Below are 22,225 nucleotides of genomic sequence, written 5' to 3' on the forward strand. Positions count from 1 at the left end.
CAAAAATGGGCAGAAGACCTAAATAGACATTTCTCCAAAGAAGATATACAGATGGCCAACAAACACATGAAAGGATGCTCAACATCACTAATCATTAGAGAAATGCAAATCAAAACTACAGTGAGGTTATCACCTCACACCAGTCAGAATGGCCATCATCAAAAAATCTACAAACAATAAATGCTGGAGAAGGTGTGGAGAAAAGGGAACCCTCTTGCACTGTTGGTGGGAATGTAAATTGATACAGTCACTATGGGGAAATCTTGCATTGTTTGTGTCTTTTAAAAGTGCCTTAAATTCTTTGGAAGCAAGGCTAAATATAAAGGAAGTATAAATATATTCTCTAGAAATCCATTGGATTTTTTGCTTTTAGGATGGGAGAAAAAAAGTACAAGGTTTTTCTGGCCAGGAAGGGACAATTGCATAATGCAAAGCACCTAGAACATATTCTGTGTAAAAAACAAATGGAATAATTTAAATGTATATTTTCTGTTGAAGAAAAAATATATGTACATGGTGTTCGATTCAACAGCATACATATTAAAATTGTAACGATACAGAGAAGATTAGCATGGCTCCTGCTCAAGGATGACATGCAAATTTGTGAAGCATCCCACATTTTTAGATGTTGGTCAAAGCGTACAAAACTCCCCGCTAAAGGATAAATAAGGTCTAGGGATCTAAAGCACAGCGTGGTGACTATAATCAACAATACTGTATAATATATTGAAAGTTTTTAAGAAAGTAGATCTTAAATATTATCACCACACAGTAAAAAATATATAACATAACTATGTCAAGGGATGGAGATGTTAACTAACCTTATTGTGGTCATCGTTTTGCAATGTATACATGTGTCTAATCATCACATTGTATACCTTAAACATACATATATTGATAATAATTCAATGAAGCTGGAGGGGGGGAACTGCCTCAACTACAGAGGGAAAAAATATATATACATATATTTGATTGGATTCAAGAAAACTGGAATTTCTAGTACAATGGGAGGATAAGACAATTACACTCCTAAACTCAGGGAGCCCCCTGAATAATTAGGAGCCTGCCACAGAGAATCATACACACAAGAAATTTGGGCAGTCCCTTCAAAAGCCTGGGGTGGGCCATGTGGACACTCCATACCATCAGGGAGGTGCTTAGTGGGTTCTGGGAACCCCAGTTTCTTGCACACAATTAAAGCTTTACAGGCAGTTCCCTGGTGGTTTAGTGGTTAGGATTCCGGGCTTTCACTGCCATGGCCCGGGTTCAGTCCCTTGTCAGGGAACTGAGATCCCGCAAGACATGTGGTGTGGCCAAAAAATAAATAAATAAATAAAAGCTTTACAAGCATCTGCTGAACAAATGGAAAAGATTTTAAAAAAAAATCAAACCATTATGCCTGTGTGCTAAATAAGTTCACAGATAATCTTCAAATTAACCCAAGTGGAAATAATTTAGCAGCCTCAGAAAAGTAGATGCTATAAAAGGCTTTAGTTCCTTTAATCCTCTCAACAACTCTTTGAGGTAGATGTTTTTGTCTCCACTTTTTTTCAAATGAGGTTACAGAAGGTTAAGTAATTTGTGCAAGACCACATAACTAGCAAGTGAAAGACCCAGGATTTCAGCCCAGAGCTGTCTGATTCTAAAAACAGACTATTCCCTCTACTCCGATTTTTCCCCAGCTTTTCTCATGTTAAGAACACAAATCTGATGCCCCATCCCAGATGCACTGAATCAGAATCTCCAGGGAGAGACTTGGAAACATAATGTTTAACAAGAGATGAAATTATTATTATTATCAGAGAAGTTTAAGAAAACTGCTCTATTGCATCAGGTGGGAAGTGAACGCATATCTCTCTCTGACTGATCAAAGAGAAGCCATCAGAGACCTGAAGCTCCTGCAACTAAAAATAAATCAAGTTATTCTGGAGTTTATCAGATTATAATATTATAGGATATTTATTCCTCAGTATGGTAATACAGCATTGTCTGATTTAAGGTTATCTGGATCCGAAAATACCAAGACCATTTTGGAAAGTTAAAAATGGGTTGTAGTTTAAACCTCAGACTTTCTTAGCTTTCCTCTCTGTCCCTCTTTGGTCCTTGGGAGCAGAAGTGAATAAGAATTCAGTTTCAATTCCTAGCAGCTGTAACTGATGCAGAGGTTCCAGCTGTGCAGGGGCTGGAGGACGGCTAGAAGGAGAACCACAGGTTGAGAATCAGTCCTCATGTCTGGGTGCCCACCAGATGGCTTTCATTGGATGTAGTACAAGTTACACGATCCAGGAAGTAGAAAACCCACCATTGTTTCGTTTGTTTTCCTTAGTTTCAGTTTTTCTCCGCCTGATGAGAAGAGCCAGGCCAGCTAAGCCTGCATCTTCAATACTCATTATGGGAGCAAATAACTTATCTGTACAACCTAAATGCTTGCTTAATTAAATGGAAAGCAAGGCAGTGATTTCTGAAAGGGCTGAACTTAAGTCAAGTTGTAAAACTCCACAGTGCAGCCAGAAGCAGCGACGGACAGTTGAACTGAAACCTGGGAACACGTCAGGGGCCCTGGACCACTGCTTCTCAGCCATTTTATTGTAAGTTATTGCCATTATCTCAGAAAGAAGTTTGAGACATGGTTAGAGAAAAGGATGGAGCTGATTACCCCCATTTTGAACATAGATCTTTGTTTTAAGAACTTGCTTTATATGCTATTGCCAAGAAACTTGCTTTGAATGATATTTTCAGGCATGATGTCTATAATAGCAGATAATGACAACTACCTTCTACATATAATAATTTAATATGCTTTAATATACTTCTATTCCGGAGTGTTCTTGATCTTACTTACTCTTCACAACAACTCTGTGAAGTTGGTACTCTTATTAACAGAATTTTACAGATAAGGAAACTGGTAGCCTCCTAACAGAATCATTAAGTAACTAGCAGAAAGTCCACAGAAATTTTGTTGATTGAAAGCCCAAATCTAGAAAATATACATCTAAGTACTAACAATGGTTGTCTCTAGGCTCTGAAATTTGGGGTGATTATTGTTATTTTGTGTTATTTTTCTATTCTGAATATATAGTAAGTTCATAATAAAACAATAGTAAATATGAAAATAAATATGAACTTCTTTAGATCATAGTACAAGAAGAAAATAAATACTAATACACTGAGTCCCCTATCTGTAGTAGTTTCTGTAAACATTCAGATATTTCAGCTGTTGCCACTGTCATCTTCAGTATGGTTCATTCTAGAATACTCTCAATTTCTCTCTCACCCTCTCTCTCTCTCTATATATATAAAATATATATTATATACAATAAATAAAATATAAATTAATTATAAATTTAAATATAGATTATATAAATTTATTTCTATTTGTTATACATAATTTATATTATATATAGTATATATACTCTAACTATAGTATATATATAAAACAATATTGTGATAACTGACAATCTGAATATGGACTATGGAATTAGAAAATTGTATAGTATCAATATGAAATTTTCCAATGTTCTTAACTGTTAAATTTCCTAAGTTTTATAAGAAAAAAATGTATATTTTCTCCCAGGAAATATACATTGAAGTATTTAGGTATGTATGTACATCTGCAACTTATTCTCAAGTGGTTCAAAAAAAAATTCATATATGGAGAATGAATTATAAAGCAATCAGAGAAAAATAGAAACAAACAAAATATAAACAAATGGTGAATCTGGCTAAAGGTGAATCTAGTTTTTAACATTTCTGCAAGTTTAAAATTATATACAAACAAAAATTTACAATAAAAATAAACAAATAAATGGCTGACAACTTCTAACAACAGCAACAAAAATTCTCCTAAGCAACAGGGTTAAGTAGAAAATTAAGGACATGATAATAATTTCTGAAATATTATAAAATTGAAAATACTACCTATTAAAAATGAGGGGGGTATGAACAAATCAAGACTCAGAGGCAAAGATATAGATCTACGTGCTCTTATTTTAGAAATAAGAAATAAGTGAGGGCTTCCCTGGTGGCGCAGTGGTTGCGCGTCCGCCTGCCGATGCAGGGGAACCGGGTCCGCGCCCCGGTCTGGGAGGATCCCACATGCCGCGGAGCGGCGCCAAAAAAAAAAAAAAAAAAAAAAAAAAGAAATAAGTGAACTAAGCACTTGATTTAAAATCTTATGAAGAGTGTCAACATAAGAGAAAACATAAAGAAAAGAATAAAGATGAAGGACAGAAATAAGCTAGAAAATAGAAAATTGGTAGCAATAATAAATAAATTTAAATGCTCATTCTCTGAAAAGAGTATAAGATAGATTAAAACCCTTGTAAATATAATAAATAAAAGGTATTAATCAACAAACTTAAAAAGAAGACTGGTGATTTAACAACTGATATAAAGGATTTTAAAATATAAATTATTGCAATGCACAATTTATTATAATCAATTTGAAATGTTTAGTCAAATGGACAATATAAAATTGGCAAAACAAGATACAAAAACATGAAAATAATGATGGAGAAGGAAATTGAGAAAGTTATTAAAGAAATACCTCATCCACCAAAAGAAGTATGACCTAAACAAATATACTAAATAATATTTCTATGAATTTAACAAACAGATTTTCCCATACTATGTAGTCAGTTCCAAATCACAGAGAAACAAGACCTGATACTCAATTCATTCTAAGAGATAATTATCATCCTCACCCACAGATCTGTGAAAAATACCACACATGTACACACACGCATAAACACACAGGCTTAGCACGGTAAACATGCACAAGTACCAATTCCAATCCAACTGGTTTGAAAAAGTTAGAAGCAGACTCAGGCACACAGCATATTTTCCAAAAATAGTTGTTGGATAAGTGAATAAATGAATACATGCGAATACATAAAAATGAAGAAACTAATGCAGTCAATTAGCAGCATCTACTAAGGGCATGCAAGGTGGGAATGGCTTGTGCATATCATCTATCTGCTAACTTTTACCCATCACTTCACCACGTCAGACCCAATAAGCATAGGCAGAAAAATCTTTTTTTTTTTTCGGTACGCAGGCCTCTCACTGTTGTGGCCTCTCCCGTTGTGGAGCACAGGTTCCGGACGCGCAGGCTCAGCGGCCATGGCTCATGGGCCCAGCCGCTCCGCGGCATGTGGGATCCTCCCAGACCGGGGCACAAACCCGCGTTCCCTGCATCGGCAGGCGGACGCTCAACCACTGCGCCACCAGGGAAGCCCAGAAAAATCCTTTTTAACTGCACTTTGAGAATGCAGCTGTAACAAGAGCACATGGTGACCGGTAAAGGTAAATTCTAGGAATGTGAAAGATTATGACAAATCCCAGAATCCCTTTTATAAAAGAATTGCTTCTTTTTTTGGTGAGATTTAAAAGAAAAATGGAAGAAATGAAGACACAAAGGATTGGAGGGTGACAGAATACACTATCCCAAAATATGCCACGTTGGCATAAGGATTATTTTGAGTTACAGGCACTTGAAAAACATCAGATGTGAGAAGGGCATTCTTATCTCTCCTTTTCCTCCTAAAACAGGAGATAAAAATTCCCATATGGAAGATGGCTTCCCAGTAACAGAAGAAACAAAACATTTTCCAATGGGGAATCAAAGCCAAGAGAATTCTGTACCAACAGACCCTGTTAAAATAATTTTTATCTTCCTTTAACCTCTCTTCATAATTTAGTTACTTTTCCACAGTTGCCTCTCTTTGTTCAACCCAGTATAAAAGATTGTAAGTTTCACCGTTTCTTTGGGTCTTTTGAGGGCTCCCATGTCATGTAACACTTAGATAAATTTGTATGCTTTTCTCTTGTTAGTCTGTCTTATATCAGTTTAATTCTCAGACCCTGCTAAAAAACCCTAAGAGTATAAAGGTAAAATTTTACCTCCCCTACAGGATGTTCCTGAAGGAAAAGACTGATGAATCTGACTACATGAAAATTTTAAATTCTGTTCAACAAAAGACATCATAAGAAATGTGAAAAGACAATGCAAACTGGGAGAAGATATTTTTCTTACTGAAAAACACTTATGAACTAATAAAAAGGTGGGCAAAAGATATGAGCAAGCAGTGGATAGCAGAGGAAATCTGAATGACCAACGGCACATATAAAAATATGTTCAACCTTACCAGTAATCAGAAAGATGAAAATTAAATCAATGAGATACCATTTTACATACATCAAACTGGTGAGAATGAAATAATCCAGCACTGTCACGTGCTGGTGATGATGTGGAAAAATTGGAGAAACATTCACATTTTGTTGATGATGTATTCATTGGTATAACCATTTTGAAGAATAAACTGTCAACATCTAGCAACACTGAAGAGATACATATCTCACAAGCCAGGAATTTCACTTCTAGGAGTAAACTCTAGAAGTTCACTTGTGGAAGATGGAAGTGTGTTGCAACATTGTTTGTAATAGCAAAAAACAAACACGCAAAAAATAAACCACACAAATATCCATCAACAGAATGAACAAATTGTGATATACTCAAACAATGGGGCCATTTATAGCAGTTTTAGCAACAGAAGTAATCTCAAAAATATAATGCTGAATGAAAAAACAAATTGCAGATAGATGAGTATAATAATTTATACAAAATATGCTATATATTTATAGCTACATACCTATGTTGCAAACATAAACAAAGATGAGACTCATAGGCACCAACTCAGGATGGAGTTGCCTCTGAGGAGGAGAAAATGAAATTAGGTTAGGGTAGAGGAACAGAGGTATATTTCTTAACAAAAATAGGAAGCATATACAGCAAAATATTAGGATCTGGTGGATCTGTGTAGCAAGGTGATATTCACAAATATTCATTATGCTGTGTACTTGAAATTACTAAAGTGTTTAATGAGCACCTCAATTTTAAAATACATAAAAATATATAAACTACTGTATAAAATACATAAACATCACTAACAGGTAATTCAGAAAGAAAGAAAATATCCAATAAAAATGGAGGTGATGATAAATTCAACTTTAACTCACTAGTAAAAAAAATTAAAACATACACATACCATTTTGGCTTATCAGTTAAGCATGGAATTTCAAAAATGTTAATAGCTAATATTAACAAGGGGGAAGGGTGGGCACACCCATACACTGCTGATGAGGACTTAAGATGATATACATTTACTTAACATAGCTGTATATATGAAAAGGTAAAAAAAATATGTACATATATTTATAACTTTACCTCAGCAATTCCACTTTAAGAAATTTAAGCAAAGGAAGTGATCAGAAATGGGGACAAAGATTTATGCTCAAGTATGTTTATACCAGCACTGTTAATAATAGTGATATCTTAGATACATGAGAGTTAATAAAAAACAATAGGGAATGAAGCCAATTATGGCACATCTATAGAATGCAATGCACCACAGCTGTTTCAAACAATATTTTAAAAGAATATTTAATGCCACTGAAATATGTCATTAATATGTTGTTAAGACAGGTTATTAAAGAGTTTGTAAAGTATGTTAGCAGGTATTTTTTGAAAAACAAATATATAAACAGGAAAAAAATTTAGAGGTATCTATACAAAAATGTCAACAGTGGTTATCTCTGGATGGTGAAATTATGGATCTTTTTTGCCGTGTTTTTGATTTTATAATAGAAAAAGTTATTAAAAATAAAACATTCACCAAAATAAGCTTCGGTTGATTAAAGATTTAAATATAAAATCTAACTATGGAAGAACTTGCAGAAAATTGAAAAAAAAGGGTTATCACTTGTCTGGGGGAATTTTAACTTTATCGGCTTTGAGGCTATTTAAATGATTGCACTATAAAAATTAGCATTACTAAAGATTTTTTTTAAGAGGGAAAATATTTTTATCAAACATTACATGGAATTAAGATCTATCAAAAATAGCTAATTCAAATTTGTAAGATAAATGTCAATATTTCCAAAGATAAATAGGTAAAAGATGGGACCATTCCCATAAGGGAAATACAATTAGTAGACAAACAGTGGGAAAATGTTAATGCTCACCAGAAATCAAAGCAACGTAAGTGAAAGCAGTCTGAAAATGACGATTTACATATTCTAAAAGAAACAAAACAAAAAGGTTGAATGCTAATATTCAATGATGGTGAATTTGCCCAGAAATTGACTCATACATTCACTTATAGCAGTATTGTTCCCACCCTTCAGCCAGAAATGTTACTGATACCGACCACGGTTCTTGGCCTTCCCAATCCATAGAAATTGATTAGACGGCAGACAAGAAATTCAGGCAAGTCTTTACTGGGGCTCCTGCTGTAGCAGGAGGGAGCAAAAACAAGTAACAGTTTCCCTTGCTTGCTCCCTGAGGGGGTGGGGGGCAAGCTAGTTCCTTATATGGGGTGAGGGTAGGGGTGTATCCAGGGGTCGGACTGGAGGGATGGCTTAGGTGTTTTGCCCAGCTTCTGGTGGTGTTGAGTGCAGGGGGCATGTGTAGTACCCGGCTTTTGCTCCTGGCTCTTCAGAAGTGGCAGTTGGGTTGTTTGGTCTTTTTGTATCTTTTGTCCAGAATTTGCCCCAACTGCGCGTGCAGAGTTATTTTTAGTCCATTATAGTTTCTTTGCATTCTGTTGCTCGAGTAGAGGTGTGTCCAGGTGCAAGCACTGCAGCACGTGCAGCAAAGAGTCCCAGGTCCCAGCCTGTCTCATTATCATTAAGAACTTGTTCTTAAGAAATAATTTGGCAAAAGCAGAAAAGTGCCTCCTCACTTTCCCAACTTCCAAGTGTTGAAACTCCCAGGGCTCAGCCCTTTGACACCTTCTCTTTAATATCCACATGCATTGTTTGGAGGATCTCACTTGTGTACCGAGGCCTCTCTCCTCCTGGGTCTCCAGGGAGAAAGCAAAACCAAGCAGCAATTTTCCTGGGGGGGAGGGGGGAGGTTGAAGGCAGTTCAAGGGCTCTGAACTCAGTTTGGGGGCAGTGGGCAGCAAAGACAGGAAGGGCCAGCAAAGAGAGTCAGAGAGACACCTAAAGCAAGCTTCATCGTAATATTAATATCTTACCATGTTAATAACTAAACTTCCCAGGCTTTATCCACTAGGGAGTAAGGGTGAGGTCCCCAGGAATTCCCTCATTGCAATAGCCCTCAGCTCTCCTGCTTCCCACTAGATCTCAGCTGCCCTTGATCCCTACTTCCTAAGTCTGCAGGTATTATTTTTGTGAGGTAGCCCATTCATATTTTGGCTTCTTTGCTGAAGCCCATGTAGGGGAGCCAAAATTTGCCACCCCAAAATGTCTCTTTGACAGGCAGATTATTTTGAGCTGAAAATAATTAAAGTCCAAAAGACTCAGGAAGAAACTGACCTTCTCCCTAACTACCTAAAAGAATTTAGACAGAGGGCCTGTTTCCAGAACAGAGCTATCACCAGAGATCTCTGCAAAGAATATGGGGTAAGTGTGGTGGGAAAAACACAGCAGGGCCTAGAGATCAGAGTCCACTCTGTGTCCCATTGTTTCTGTGTGGTCTAGCAAATGATTGTTTAACAAACATTTGCTTTTCCATCTTCATGTGAATTGCGTTCCTCTCCTTTGAAGTCCCAAACCACTTCCCCCAACACCCTCTTGTGTCTTTAGCTGAAGATGGTATTTAAGGTGAGGGCTTTGGCCATTTTGGCAAGTTACTCAGTTTTCCTGGGTCTCTCCCATGTTATTAAACTTTTGTTTACTTTTTCTCCTGTTAATCTGTCTCCTGTCGCTTTAATTCTTAGACCAGTCAGAAGTACATAGAATGGTAGAGGAAAATTTCTTCCTCCCTGACACCTATAAACCACTTAAGGTGGGCACTTCAGCACTCCCTCTATGCCTTCTAGGAGAGTCTTGACCAGCTAGGAGCCAGACCTTTCCCTCTGCTGGTGGCTGGCAGCTGCCTTGGACCCCTGTGACGACGAGGGGTGTCCTGCTCTTAGGTCAGGAAGCAGAACTGCTTGGGCACCCAAATCTCCTGAAATCTCTGTGTTCCACAAACACACTCACCCACTTGACATCCCAGCCTGGGGTCTCTACTTCATGTGGGTTCTTTTATTGCTTAAGAATGTTTGGTTATTTACCATTCTTCATTCTCATGACCTTGTGAGGCTGGAATCACAGGTTTCGTTATCCCCATTGGAGAAGCATCACAACAGTGTAGAACTGGACTCAAACTCAGATCTTCTACTCTACTGTCTCTCTCCATGGCACCAAGTATGGCCAAAAGTAGGTGTTGCTACATATCGACAGCCTATCACTTTCTTCATTGCCTGTTAAAAATGGAAAAGGGAAGTTACTTTTCTATCAAGAGCTAAAACAAGCAGTTTTGCTCCAGAGATGATATTATAGCAAAAAGAAAGAATGCCCAGAGGCAAGGAGCCCTGTGTAAATCTGTGTTCTCCCAGCCCCCAAATCCCAATTACACACAGGTTGACCGCTGAGATCTAATCGTCGCTGTTTCCTAAGGCATCAAAATGATGGTTCTTTCTCCCAGGATTCCACTGCCCGCCCCCACCCCCGCTCAGCCTGACAGTCAGATTAAGTGATCGTAGTGGAATTGTGGAGTGAAAAATGGCTCTCTCCAGGGTATCACTCCAGTTACCATACATTTAAAGGAAGCCTAGACACAGCAATATTTTCGTGCTCCTTTCCCTGAACCTTGCCTAGAGATAAAAGCTCCTTCCCCATCCTGGTTCACTCAGAGCGAGCACTTACTCAAGTGCCTTCTTCCCTGCAAAACTCAGGCTGCTAAGGAAAGGGGAGGGTGCCTGTGGGCCTCACCTGAATAATCTGGCACTTTCTCAAGGTGTGAGAACTGAAATTGGGGCTGATGGCACTGGGCCTTTCCAGCTGGGCCCCAACAAGTGTTCTCCTGCCACGTGCCATTTGAGCCAGGAGAACGAGACCGACTTTGGTTCAGAAGCAAAGGAAAGCTTTATTTTTCCGTCACAAAACGGAGAGGTGAGCGCTCGCTCTGTAGAGTCGTCACTCTCCCCGACAGGCCGTGGGGTGGGCTGCTTTCTAGGGATCTCCTCAGCGGGGAGGGGGGGAAGCTGCCCAGGGGCGGGCACTTGGGCACGCTGCTCACGCTCCCGGCACAGCGTCTCTGCACACGGTCCACCCCCACCGCCATCTTGAATTGCAGTGCCTCGTGCAGCGCTTCTGCGCACGCCCCGGAGCTGAGGTGCCGGGCCCCGCCATTTCACACCAAGAATTCTGGTCTGAAGGGCCGGGTACGAGGCCTCTGCGCGTGACCCCTTCTGAGCAAGTGCAACTAGACCAAGCATAAAGGAAAAGAAAAAAAAAAAAGGTTAGACTTCATTACCCAGATTCTATTTCTATTTCCAGGGAATTGTTAATGGGCTTCGCGGGTGACAGTGGGGTCAAATCCACACAGGTATCCTGACCCAGAGACCTCCAGGAATTCCTCCTCGCGTTTGAAAATATTCCCCCCCTCCACCCAACCCAAAGGAAAAAAACAAACTTCCCAAAGGCAGGTTTGCACTACCTGCCGTGGGCAGAGCTTTGTGGTCAGTTCTCTCCTGTGCCTGCTGCAGACTCTCTGGCCCTTGGTTGTGACCCCTGAGGTCTAAGGAGTCAGACGGGTATAGGCTCACCAGTGACTTCCCAGTCCTGACTCCCGAGAGTGACCTCTCCAGGCAGCGGGTCCTGTCCCCAGCACCCCTGGAAGGACCCCTCTGTGGGCCTTTCCCACTCTAGAGCCTGCCTTCTCTGGCCATTAACCTGAGAAAAAGAGCCACATTTTTCAATTTAAATTCAGGGTCAGCTGTTCTAAAACTGATGATGGGAAGTATTCAGAAAACAAATATTTATTGGAGAGTGCTTTTTTTTTTAATACAAAGAAATGCATAACAACTTAGGCAACTTCAAAATCAAGACCACGAAGCATGACCCTATCTATACTTTTTTTCAAAAACCCTATAAATCTATTCTTTATTATAGTCAGTTAAATGGGTAGAAAAAGAGAAGGGAAGGAACATGTATGTGTAGGAGAAATAAAAAGCATGATGAAAGACTGTAGTCAGTAAAAATAAGGATAGCAGGCACTGTGCTAAGCACCCTTCACGGATTATTCTCATTTATTCTTCTCCTAAATCCTATGAAGTTAATAATGGTACTGTCCCTGTTTTAGAGTAGGGAAACTGAGGCACAAAGATTTTAAATAGTTGCTTGCTAATGGGGCTAAAAACAGAGAAGCCAGCAAGGAAATACAAATTCTCTGCTATCACAAAGCCTCCACTCAAGAGACAAATATCAAGAGACAGTCTTTTCCTCCAAAATAAACAGTTATATATAACCTGTTATCTTAAAATTCTACAGCTAAATAATTCCTTTATCATTTCTTAACAATAGGAATTACAAGGGAAATGTTGTGCTTCAATAGAAAACTATGCGCTGCCCACACCCAGCACAACCTTCCTAGGTTATCTGATTCTAGAGGCATTTTACAACTGTGTACATTGTAGATAACTAACTCAAGTGCAAAATGCAGGTTTTGTGCTGTCCTGTAGAAGTTTGATTGACTTCCCCGGAAGCTAAATGTGCTTCCATTTGCCTATTCATTTCAGCATCCCTTTATCCATATAAATTTGTGGAGGTTTTATCTTCTCCTTTGAACTAGTTATAACACCCTAAACAGCTTCCTCATTAATGAGTTAAATAAAATACTTACCATATGTTCAGTTTTATATCTGAATGAGTCATGATTTTACCTTTTTAAAAAAAAAATTATGTCTTAAAAGAATTATCAAAGCATGTCAAAGTATCTCGTTGTTGCATTCTGGAGGACCCTTAGGCATGACCTAACCCAAATGGTTTCAAGAGTAACTGGATGACTGTTGATGGTGTATAAATTAGGTCTTTTGTAGCAGTCTCACCCTGACAATTTCCTATCAAGCACACTGTTCTGTCCATGCCAAAGCTTCCTGGGCAAAAGTTCCAGTCCCCTCAATCATGGCTGGTCTTTTTTACTGTTGATTGGGGAAAATTAATCTTTGTATAAATTATATAATTCTACCATAATGTCTCCATTACATCTGTCTTCTGCTATGTTTCATGGGCTGTTTCAAGCTATCTCCATTAAATATCTGAGAAACGGCTTGAGAACATTTGTTTTTAAAATAATAATAATAGGGGCTTCCCTGTTGGCACAGTGGTTAAGAATCTGCCTGCCAATGCAGGGGACACGGGTTCGATCCCTGGTCCGGGAAAATCCCACATGCCACGGAGCAACTAATCCTGTGCACCACAACTACTGAAGCCTGTGCTCTAGAGCCCGTGCTCCACAACAAGAGAAGCCTCCGCAATGAAAAGCCCGCACACCACAACAAAGAGTAGCCCCGCTCGCCGCAACTAGAGAAAGCCTGCATGCCGCAACGAAGACCCAACGCAGCCAAAAATAAATAAATATATTAAATAAATAAAATTTTTAAAAATAAAATAACAATAAACACACACTCTATGTCTTTTTCTGCAGTGCAAGAGCACAATTCCATTTTTTTAAATCTTAGATACATGAAGAGCTCATAGCTAATTCCTACAACCTTGGCAAAACTACCTTTTGTTGTATGTGCTTTGGAGTTAGACAAACATAATTTCAGATTTCATTCCACCACTTACTAGAGTGTGGATTTGGGCAACTCAGTAACCTCCCTAAGCCTCAGTTTTCCTCTCTGTATAAAGGGAATAATCATACATGCATCATTATAGGGTTGTTTCTGAGGTTTCAGTGAGATCTCATAGAGTCTGGTATCTTTGGGAGTTGGCCCCTGAACTGTTAACCCCTGACTTCTAGGCCTGCCTAGGAATTGATGACTAATCATGACAGTACGATACCCTGTGGAAAAATGATGAGTCACTGGCAGCACTTGAAGCAGATCTCTGGGAACTGTTCCTGATTTCTTGTAGCCAAGGACTTCATTTGCTGAGCTCAGAAAGCTTTTCTGAAATGACTGTGTGACCAGCTGCTGTAGAGAGTCTTGGGCCATTTCGATCTAAGTGATGCCCCAGTCCTGCCTCATACTCGGAATAAGGACAGTGCCTCTGGCTATCCCATTGTCAGAAGCACTGGGACCCAGAGAAAGAGAGCTGCCATGCTGATGGCTCACCTTCCCAGACTGTGCCCTTAGTTTACTGCAATCAGCCAATTCAGTTCATAGCTTGGTTGGTCTCCCTTAGGAGCCCAGCATGAGCACTCCTCATCAAGCCCAACCAACACCCGAAGCAGCTGTAGAATGCTGGCACAGAGTCTAATCTATGCCCACCCTCTTACCCACAGAGGAGAAAACCCTTGTCAAACTTGAAGGAGCCAGCAATGGTCTGTGTCTGTCTAGCTGTTCAAAACCAACTTAAATCTTTACTTCTTTTTGCTTCCAAACATAATGCAAACAGAGGAAAAAGGTTTTCCATTCTACTGGAACTGCTAAACTCATAAAATGCATTATTGGTTCCAGAGTATCCAGCCACAAAAAAGATAGCTCTGGTTTTATTTGTTTGTTTGTTTGTTCTTTCATTGTTCCACAATCCGGCAGCTGTAATTCTGATGGGGAGAATAAAAGGGCCAGCACAGAGCAGGAAACATAAAAATAAGTGTAAAAGGAGATCTCATCTCTTTGCTCCCTAGCTCTTCACTTTAGACTCTGGGAATGAGAGAGTATCAGAGTTTACAGGGACCCAGAAGTCCTTAGATCCAATCTACATAGATTAGACATGTGGTCTCAGACAAGGTATCTCAGATTCTCAGTTTTCTCACTTGTAAAATGGAGGAAGTAATTTTTGTCTCATTTGTTACAAAAATCAAATGAGCTCTGATTGTGCCAAGCACATTCCATGTAATAGCATTTCATCCTCACACTTCCATTTTACAGATGAGAAAACTGAGGCAAAGAGAGGTTACATTATTTACACAAGGTCACACAAGTAGTCAGAGGCAGACCCCATGCAGAGGTTAATCTGAAAAGGTTAATCGATTCAGGCATGATGATCTTGAATGAATAAATACCTGCTTGAAATGCTTGAAACACTTCATTCTTTCAAATAATCTAAAACATCATCTGCAATCTTGTGTTCACCTTTCATTTGTTTACTTGTCTTAAAAAACAGATAAGGAAACAAATAAGGAAAAGGTTAGACTCCAGGCCAACCCCTTTTCAAATAAGGACATGTTCCAAGCCAGCTCAAAGAAGTGTCCCTACTTGTTTTTGTCCTATTCCTGATACCAAAAACGCGGCCTCTGTGCACCAGTGCTGAATCGAATCTCGGAGACAGAGTTTTGGGTAAAGTAGAAAAGAATAGCTTTATTGCTTTGGCAAGCAAAGGTGGACACAGCAGGCTCCTGCCCTTGAAAACTGTGTGTCCCCCACCCGGGAGGTTTTGGTGAGGAGTTTTATAGCAATAGTTCAAGTGCGAGGTTGCTGATAAATTAGGGTGTGTGAGGGGACTTCACTCCTTTAATCTGATCTCAGATAATCTCTTGATGAGCTTCTCTGGTTCCTTTAATCTGGCCTCTCAGGTGGTCTTCTCTGGAATGAAGAATGCTACATCTTCCATTGGGGGGGGGTTAGTTATATAAAGAGTTTAAAGATATTGTTATGTGTATCCCTTGAGGTGGAACCAGGACCCTGTACTATTGTTTCTTGGCTGCTCCTCCCTTGTCTCTGCATCCCCTCCCTTCCCTGATTAGCAACTGTTTGAATCTGCCCTTTGCAACTCAGGGAAGGTCATGGAGGCTGGAGTCTGTTCCCTACAAACAAGGAATGGGCAACACAGAAAGGCTTTCATGTCCAGGAGCCCCACAGGGTCCTACTCAGTTTCATTCCCATGTAGTACAAGAATGTCCGCACAGATCGATCTGTGCCCCATAAAAGCTTGGTCATTTTCCTGGTGGCAGCCTGGCCCCAAGCAGGTGTAGGAGAGGGTAGTCATTTTCCAATGACGTGATCCTACAAACTTTATAAATTTCATCTTGGAAGTGGAATAAGAATGAGAAAAGAAAGCTCAGTGCAGGCCTGAGGAAAGCCAGTGATTGAGGGCATATGGTTTAGAAAACTGACCCTGGATTCAAGTGGCCTTGATTTCCTCTCCCTCAGCCTTTTACTGATAAAATATGGTTTTGTCCTAGTTCTTAATCTCTTAAATCTCAACTGTAAAATGAGGGAAATAATAGTACCAATCCAAAACTTACTGTTTCAATTATTCTTTCCTTGGAATTCTGCCAAGAGGCTACAATTCTCAGGTATCCCCAGCATCTGATGATGATGAAAGCAAGAAAATCTGATTTGGAATATAAAGCCCTGTGTCTCCCATCATCAGAGATTTTCACCTTGATCCCATGCCTTCTCCCTCCTCTTGCTCTCTTTATCTATGTAAAGTATTTTTTTCTTCTGATTAACTTTCTTATTGCCATTACACTAAAAGGAAAGGTTACGTTCAGGTCATTAAAGTCCAGCCTCTTGAAATCTCTATTTCTTCAAGAAACTCTTCAAATTAAAAGGAAGCAAGTACAGGGCAATTTTTAAGGATCTTACTATAAGACCATTATTATTTTAGATTGAGGATTACAGACAAGAGAAAGCACTGGGCCCTACCACTATGCACAATGCTGATAACTCACTGGAGGCTTCAGCCTCCATGGGATCAGGCTATGGGAAATGAAGTGTCCTCCATCAACTGCTGGGCTTTCTGGGGTGTGGAAATGACTAAAGATCCCACTAACGGATCTGCTGATTCCAATGTATTGATGGGATCAACTACATTATAATCAGGTTCCAAAGGCCTGGGGGCCATTGCATCCCTCTACAGCAGAGCCGTCACACATTTTTAATGAAGCACTTTTGTCAGTTTGAAAAAAAATTTGAGTGCCCCTCCAAAATACATGGATATTTATCTGTTTATAAAGTATATAGCACTAATACATTACATAGTACTGTATACAAGTAGTACAGTATAAATATAAGCATTATATATACACAAAATTTTCAAAGGTGATATCTTAGTTGGTTTGGGAGGCTATAATAGAATACCATAGATCGGGTGGCTTATAAACAACAGAAACTTATTTCTCACAGTTCTGGAGTCTGGGAAGTCCAAGATCAAGGCAACAGCAGATTTGGTGTCTGATGAAGGCCTCACAGATGGCCATATTCTCATTGTAACGTCACATGGAGGAAGGGGCAAGGGAACTGTCTGGGGTTCATTTCATATAGACACTGATTCCATTCATGAGGGCTCTGCCATCATGATCTCATCACCTACCAAATGCCCTATCCATTTACCATCACCCTGGGGGCTAGGTTTCATACACTAATTTGTGGGGGACACAAACATTCAGCCTAGAGCAGGTGATACAAGAAAAATCAGAAAGATCTATTATTTTCTTCTTGTGCCCCAACAGATGTCTCAAGCACCACTCTGAGGAAATGGTTCTCAAACTTTGGGTGACCAAGAATAATCTGAAGAGTTTGTTTAAAATTAAGGTTGTCCAGGCTCCAGCCCTGGAAGTTCTCATTCACTTGTTCATGGGAAGAGCCTATAATTCTTTTCCTGAGGTCTCAGGCTGACTCTGATTCCACCCCTCAACCAGATTTTGGAACCACTGATCCAGACCCTTCTGTTTTCCTCCCCTTTTAATTTTCCACTAAATTTTAATCCTGTGATCGTGCTGTTATCTACCTCCTGGACCCCTACATGAATTAAAAACAATAAAAATGGTAAGAATAGCTGCCATTTATTATTTCCTGCTTGGCAGTATTGCTAAGGGCTTACCTCTTTACATTATCTCCTTTAATCTGATCAGGTAGATATACTTAGTACCACTACACAGATGGAAAAATCTAAAGCTCAGAACACTAATGTCTTGCCCTAGGTCACCCAGTTAGGAAGTGATAGGCCAGGGACCTTAACTTAGATCTGTCTGATTCCAAAGCCTGGACTCTTGACCACTAAGCATACTGCCTCAAAATAAGTCACTGTAATTTACTGAACCTCTACTATGAACCAGGCACTTGGCTGGGCACTTCACATATAAATCCGTAATACTAAATACATACCTGTGTTTGTAGAAGTGTGAATCTCAGTCCGTAAATTCTGATGTGGAAGAAATACCTTTATTTTCTGTAACCCACCTGAGTTATGACTCTAAACTCCTATTTTTTAGGCCCTCCTAGATTCTTTCTTCCCCCACCCCACCCACAGTTCTGGATCTGACACAATACCCAGAAATGGGGTTAGGGGTAAGCACCTGATCATCTGACATCAGTCCACATAGGTGACCACTAAGGGGCCTCTCCTCCCCATCTTCATGACCTGTTGGCACCGGAGGCTCACTGCTACTCATACCCCATGACAGGCATAGGGGCATCTTTTGTCCCCCTGCTGACACACTCACAGCCATTTTTTCTTTGGGTTCTTACCGCTTTCTGGAAGCAAGGGACTGTCCCCTCTGCCCTCATAGACAAATCTCCCTCTCCCCCCACCCACTTACAAAGCCCAAGAGACTCTCTTTCTAGTGATGGGATGGTAGGGGTACTCTTTCTGCCTTCACAACTCTTTGAAACATTTTTAGCCTTTTGCTTGCCATTGTTGGTTAGAATTCACTTACCCTAGGTCCTAAGTTTCAGGAAGACAAAAGGTTTATAGTCTTCTCTCTACTTTACTCTTCTTAAGTGGAACGGAGACGGTGAGGGAGAGGTTGGGAGAAATATATTGTTGATACCTCAAAGTATTATCTCCAGCCCATGTTCTCTTATTTTACAGGTGAGGAGATGGAACTCATTAAAGTTAAGTAACATTTTGCGCAGCTAGTTGATAATAGACCCAGGATCCCAGAGGCACTTGGATTCACTGGTTTCTTGGTGAGTTAATCTGTAGAGTGGGGCCGGGGGTGGAGTTGGTACCTGGCAGTACCCAGAGGATAAGAGATGAGGTGGGCCCAGGGGAGAGGAGCCAGGTAGAGAGTCAGCTGGTTTTAGGTTCCAACTTCCTGGGAAATAAGAAGTAAAGTGGAACCTTCAGATCCTGCTTAACTATGCAGGTAGGATGGAGCCAGCCAAGAAGCCAGCACAGAAACCTCTGCTCAGAAATCATGCATTTGACTAGATGGTCTCCAAGGTGTAGTCCTCTGGAAGCTGGTGCAGCCACAAGACAACACAGAGTTAAGCTTTGGCCTAGGATCAGTCAGTCCAAACTGCCGGTGGTTTCAGAAGGTCCTATCAGTTCGTTTCATCCGGGCAATGATCACCAAGTTATCTAACTGCCTACCCAACATTTCCACTTGGATGTCTAAGAAGCATCTCAGACTCCACCTGGGCAAAACTGAATTTTTGATTTTCCATCACCAAACCTGCTCCACTCACATCCTTTCCCATCTCAGCTGCTAGCAACACCACTGTCCCACTTGCTGAAGCCAAAATCCTTGAAGTCATCTTCAACTCCTCTTTCTCTGCATCCCAGTAGTCAGGAAATCCTGTTGTATCTACCTTCAAAATATATCCACCACCCATCCATCAGTCCCCAATTCCACTGTTACTATGCTGAACCGAGGCACCATCACCTCTTGCTGGATCACTGTAATAGCCTCTTAGCAGATCTACCCACTTGCACCCTTGTTTGCTAATAATCTGCTCCTAGTCTTGCAAACTAAAATGATCTTTTACAAATATTATACAAATCATATCACTCTTCTGCTCAGAATGGTTCCCCATGTCTTGTAGTATAAAAGCCAAAGTCCTTATAATAATGTCTCCCTAATCACTGGCCTCCTTGCTGTTCCTGGAACATTCCAGGCATGCTCCTACCTCAGGGCCTTTACACTGGCTGCACTGGCTGTTCTGGCTACCTGATGCTCTCCTCAACATGTCCACAGGGGCAATGCCCTCAAACCCTTGCTCAAAGTTCAGCTTCCCAACAAGGCTCACCTTGACCATTCTATTTAAAATCACTACCTTCCCCAACCCCCTTAACTCAGCCATACTTTTCCTTTTTCCATAGCTCTGATTACATTCTACCAATCTACATAAATCTCTTATTTACTATGTCTATTACCTGTTATCTGACTCCTCCCATCTCCTTGTGGTACATAAGCTCCACAGGACTGGAATCTTCATCTGTTCTCTTCACTTGCGTATCTCAAGTACCTAGAACAGTGCCTGGAATATAACAGATATTTTTTGAAAGTTTGAAAAATGAATAAACTTTAAATAAAACTAGAAACCCAAGAAATATTACAAGAGCCACACCTGAATTTCCCCTGTCTGGTTTTGCCAAGTGGCCTTACTTCTCAGTCCTCTACCCAGTTAGAGCATCCATTAACACAGAGGAGGAAACAGTGTGTTTACTCTAAGGCCATCTTTCAATGGGGCCCCCAGCAAAGGCATCCAGTTCTTCATCTTTGCTCCTCCATCAGCTCCTTCTTAGACTGAGGATAAAGGTTTTCTGCCCCTTTCAGCTATAGAAATGTTGCCCATCACTCTTTGACCACAGACACCAGCAATTTTGCTAAACTCAATAGAAAACAGACCACCTGGGGGCTCTCCACATAGCAGAGTCCTTTCCTTTCTCTTGGGGTTTAGCCTGCAATTTGAAATACCACTGCCAGGAGCCTGCATCCGCTTTGCATGCTGCCAGAGAGAGACTTAGGCAACCATGTGGAAGTCACCTACTCCTGACCTTTGACAGAACTTCCAAACACAACACATTAACTTTAAATTGATTAATTTAGAACTGTGACCTTGACCCAAGAAGGTAAGAGTACACGACAAGATATTTTATTTTCAAAATGTAGCAGGATAAAAAATACTTTTGTAAATCAACCTTTTTTTTTGTATGAGATAGAGTTAGATTTGGGTTCAGTGTAGGAAGGAAAGTGTCTGAACACTAGAAAACATGTTTAAAAGGTTAATTATTAATGGGCAGTCTTCTCTAACAAAGTATCAATAGGCAATCTGCTCTCTTTAGCTTCAGAAATTAGCAAGAAGACCTCGGTCCCCTGGTGAGACAGGAGAAATGGAAAATTCCCTGTGTGTCTCTATTTTCTTGGTTTTGTGCATCTTTATCCAATCAAGTGCCCATGGACAAAGCCTGGGACTAGGTAAGAGCCTGCCTTTTCTCCGGAAATGGGCACGGATTTTCTTTTTTAAATGTACGTCACAATGAATCCAAGTGTTCTTGGCTATGTGGAACAGAGCTTGCTTCACAGCATACCAGGTGTTCTGTTAGTGGCATCGAAGGTCACAGGGACGTGTAGCTGTTTGTAGGCAGGACTGAAAGTTTAGGAAGCCACTCTGGGAGTAGAAGTCTTCTCAAAGCGCTTGCAACTAGCAATGAAGTCTCTCGCGTATCCTATTCAGAAATAGTCAGGCTAAGACTTCTTTGGTGGCAAGCAATCTGAAAGAGTTTCAGATCTTCCTGAGAGTTAATTTGGCATCTAATTTGCAGTTGAGGAGAACAGCTTGCAATGAAATGCTTCATCTTGCTGAGGGTTGTCTAACTGCTGGCTCTCTCAGAAGAAAGGAATTTGTAGAATCCTCTTTCCAGTCAGGTTGAAAACAGAGCTATCATTGCACATTTTCTAGACTTCACTTTTTCTGCCAAAGTTTTACTCTGAGACTGAGGAATTCAACAGCAGTCACACCTGTTTGGTCTGTAAATTCACACACTAGGTTGATGCCCAAAGAGATCCAAATGCTTGATCAGGTAGGTGGATTCCAGGTTCCTGGCTCAACAGTGCATTGGATCAATAAGTGATGGATATGAAGTGAACTGAACACTTTGGGCAAATGAGACTGGCCTTTGGGACTTTGTTTTTGTGCTGGTTACTGGTCAGGACCTAGAAACTCTAAGGTGGAGGCTTAGATTTTTCTTTCCTCAAAGACTCTGCTTGGAGGGAGCTCCAAAAAGAATTAGGTTCAGAATCCTCCCAGCTCACTTTGGTCATCTCACGTCTCCAAATCCCGTGGTACTTATTGCCTGTTCTTGCATTTAAACAGCAGATTTGAAATTAAAAATGATACCGTAGTGATTATAAAGACAAAGATACAGAACCCGAGAACTTCAATTCTCCTATCCCATGTGACCACTTAGAGTTTTGTGTTTAAAATGTAAAACAGTAAAACAGATTTTACAGTGAATTGTGAAGTGTAATATTTTGTTTGGTAAGTAAAAATTTTGGTTCTTCCAGGAAATATCTTTAATGCACTTGCATATCTTT

The 22,225-nt window shown here is 40.2% G+C and overlaps 1 protein-coding gene and 1 non-coding gene across 2 annotated transcripts in view; both read left to right on the forward strand.

The window, feature by feature from the left end:
- The first annotated feature begins 516 nt into the window (after positions 1-516).
- On the forward strand, positions 517-623 carry LOC112066282 (U6 spliceosomal RNA). The gene has a single exon (XR_002892528.1). It is a non-coding gene; the product is annotated as a U6 spliceosomal RNA (small nuclear RNA).
- A 1,721-nt stretch (positions 624-2,344) lies between these two features.
- LIPC (lipase C, hepatic type) overlaps positions 2,345-22,225 on the forward strand; it is a 186,268-nt gene continuing 166,387 nt past the window's right edge. Inside the window, exons 1-3 of the mRNA XM_024128942.3 lie at positions 2,345-2,588; positions 18,775-18,872; positions 20,974-21,106. Coding sequence (XP_023984710.1) covers positions 21,022-21,106 — 85 coding nt within the window. The 5' untranslated portion in view covers positions 2,345-2,588; positions 18,775-18,872; positions 20,974-21,021. The remainder of the gene's footprint in view (positions 2,589-18,774; positions 18,873-20,973; positions 21,107-22,225) is intronic.

The sequence above is a fragment of the Physeter macrocephalus genome, chromosome 11 (assembly GCF_002837175.3).
Source record: "Physeter macrocephalus isolate SW-GA chromosome 11, ASM283717v5, whole genome shotgun sequence".
NCBI classification, from domain to species: domain Eukaryota; kingdom Metazoa; phylum Chordata; class Mammalia; order Artiodactyla; family Physeteridae; genus Physeter; species Physeter macrocephalus.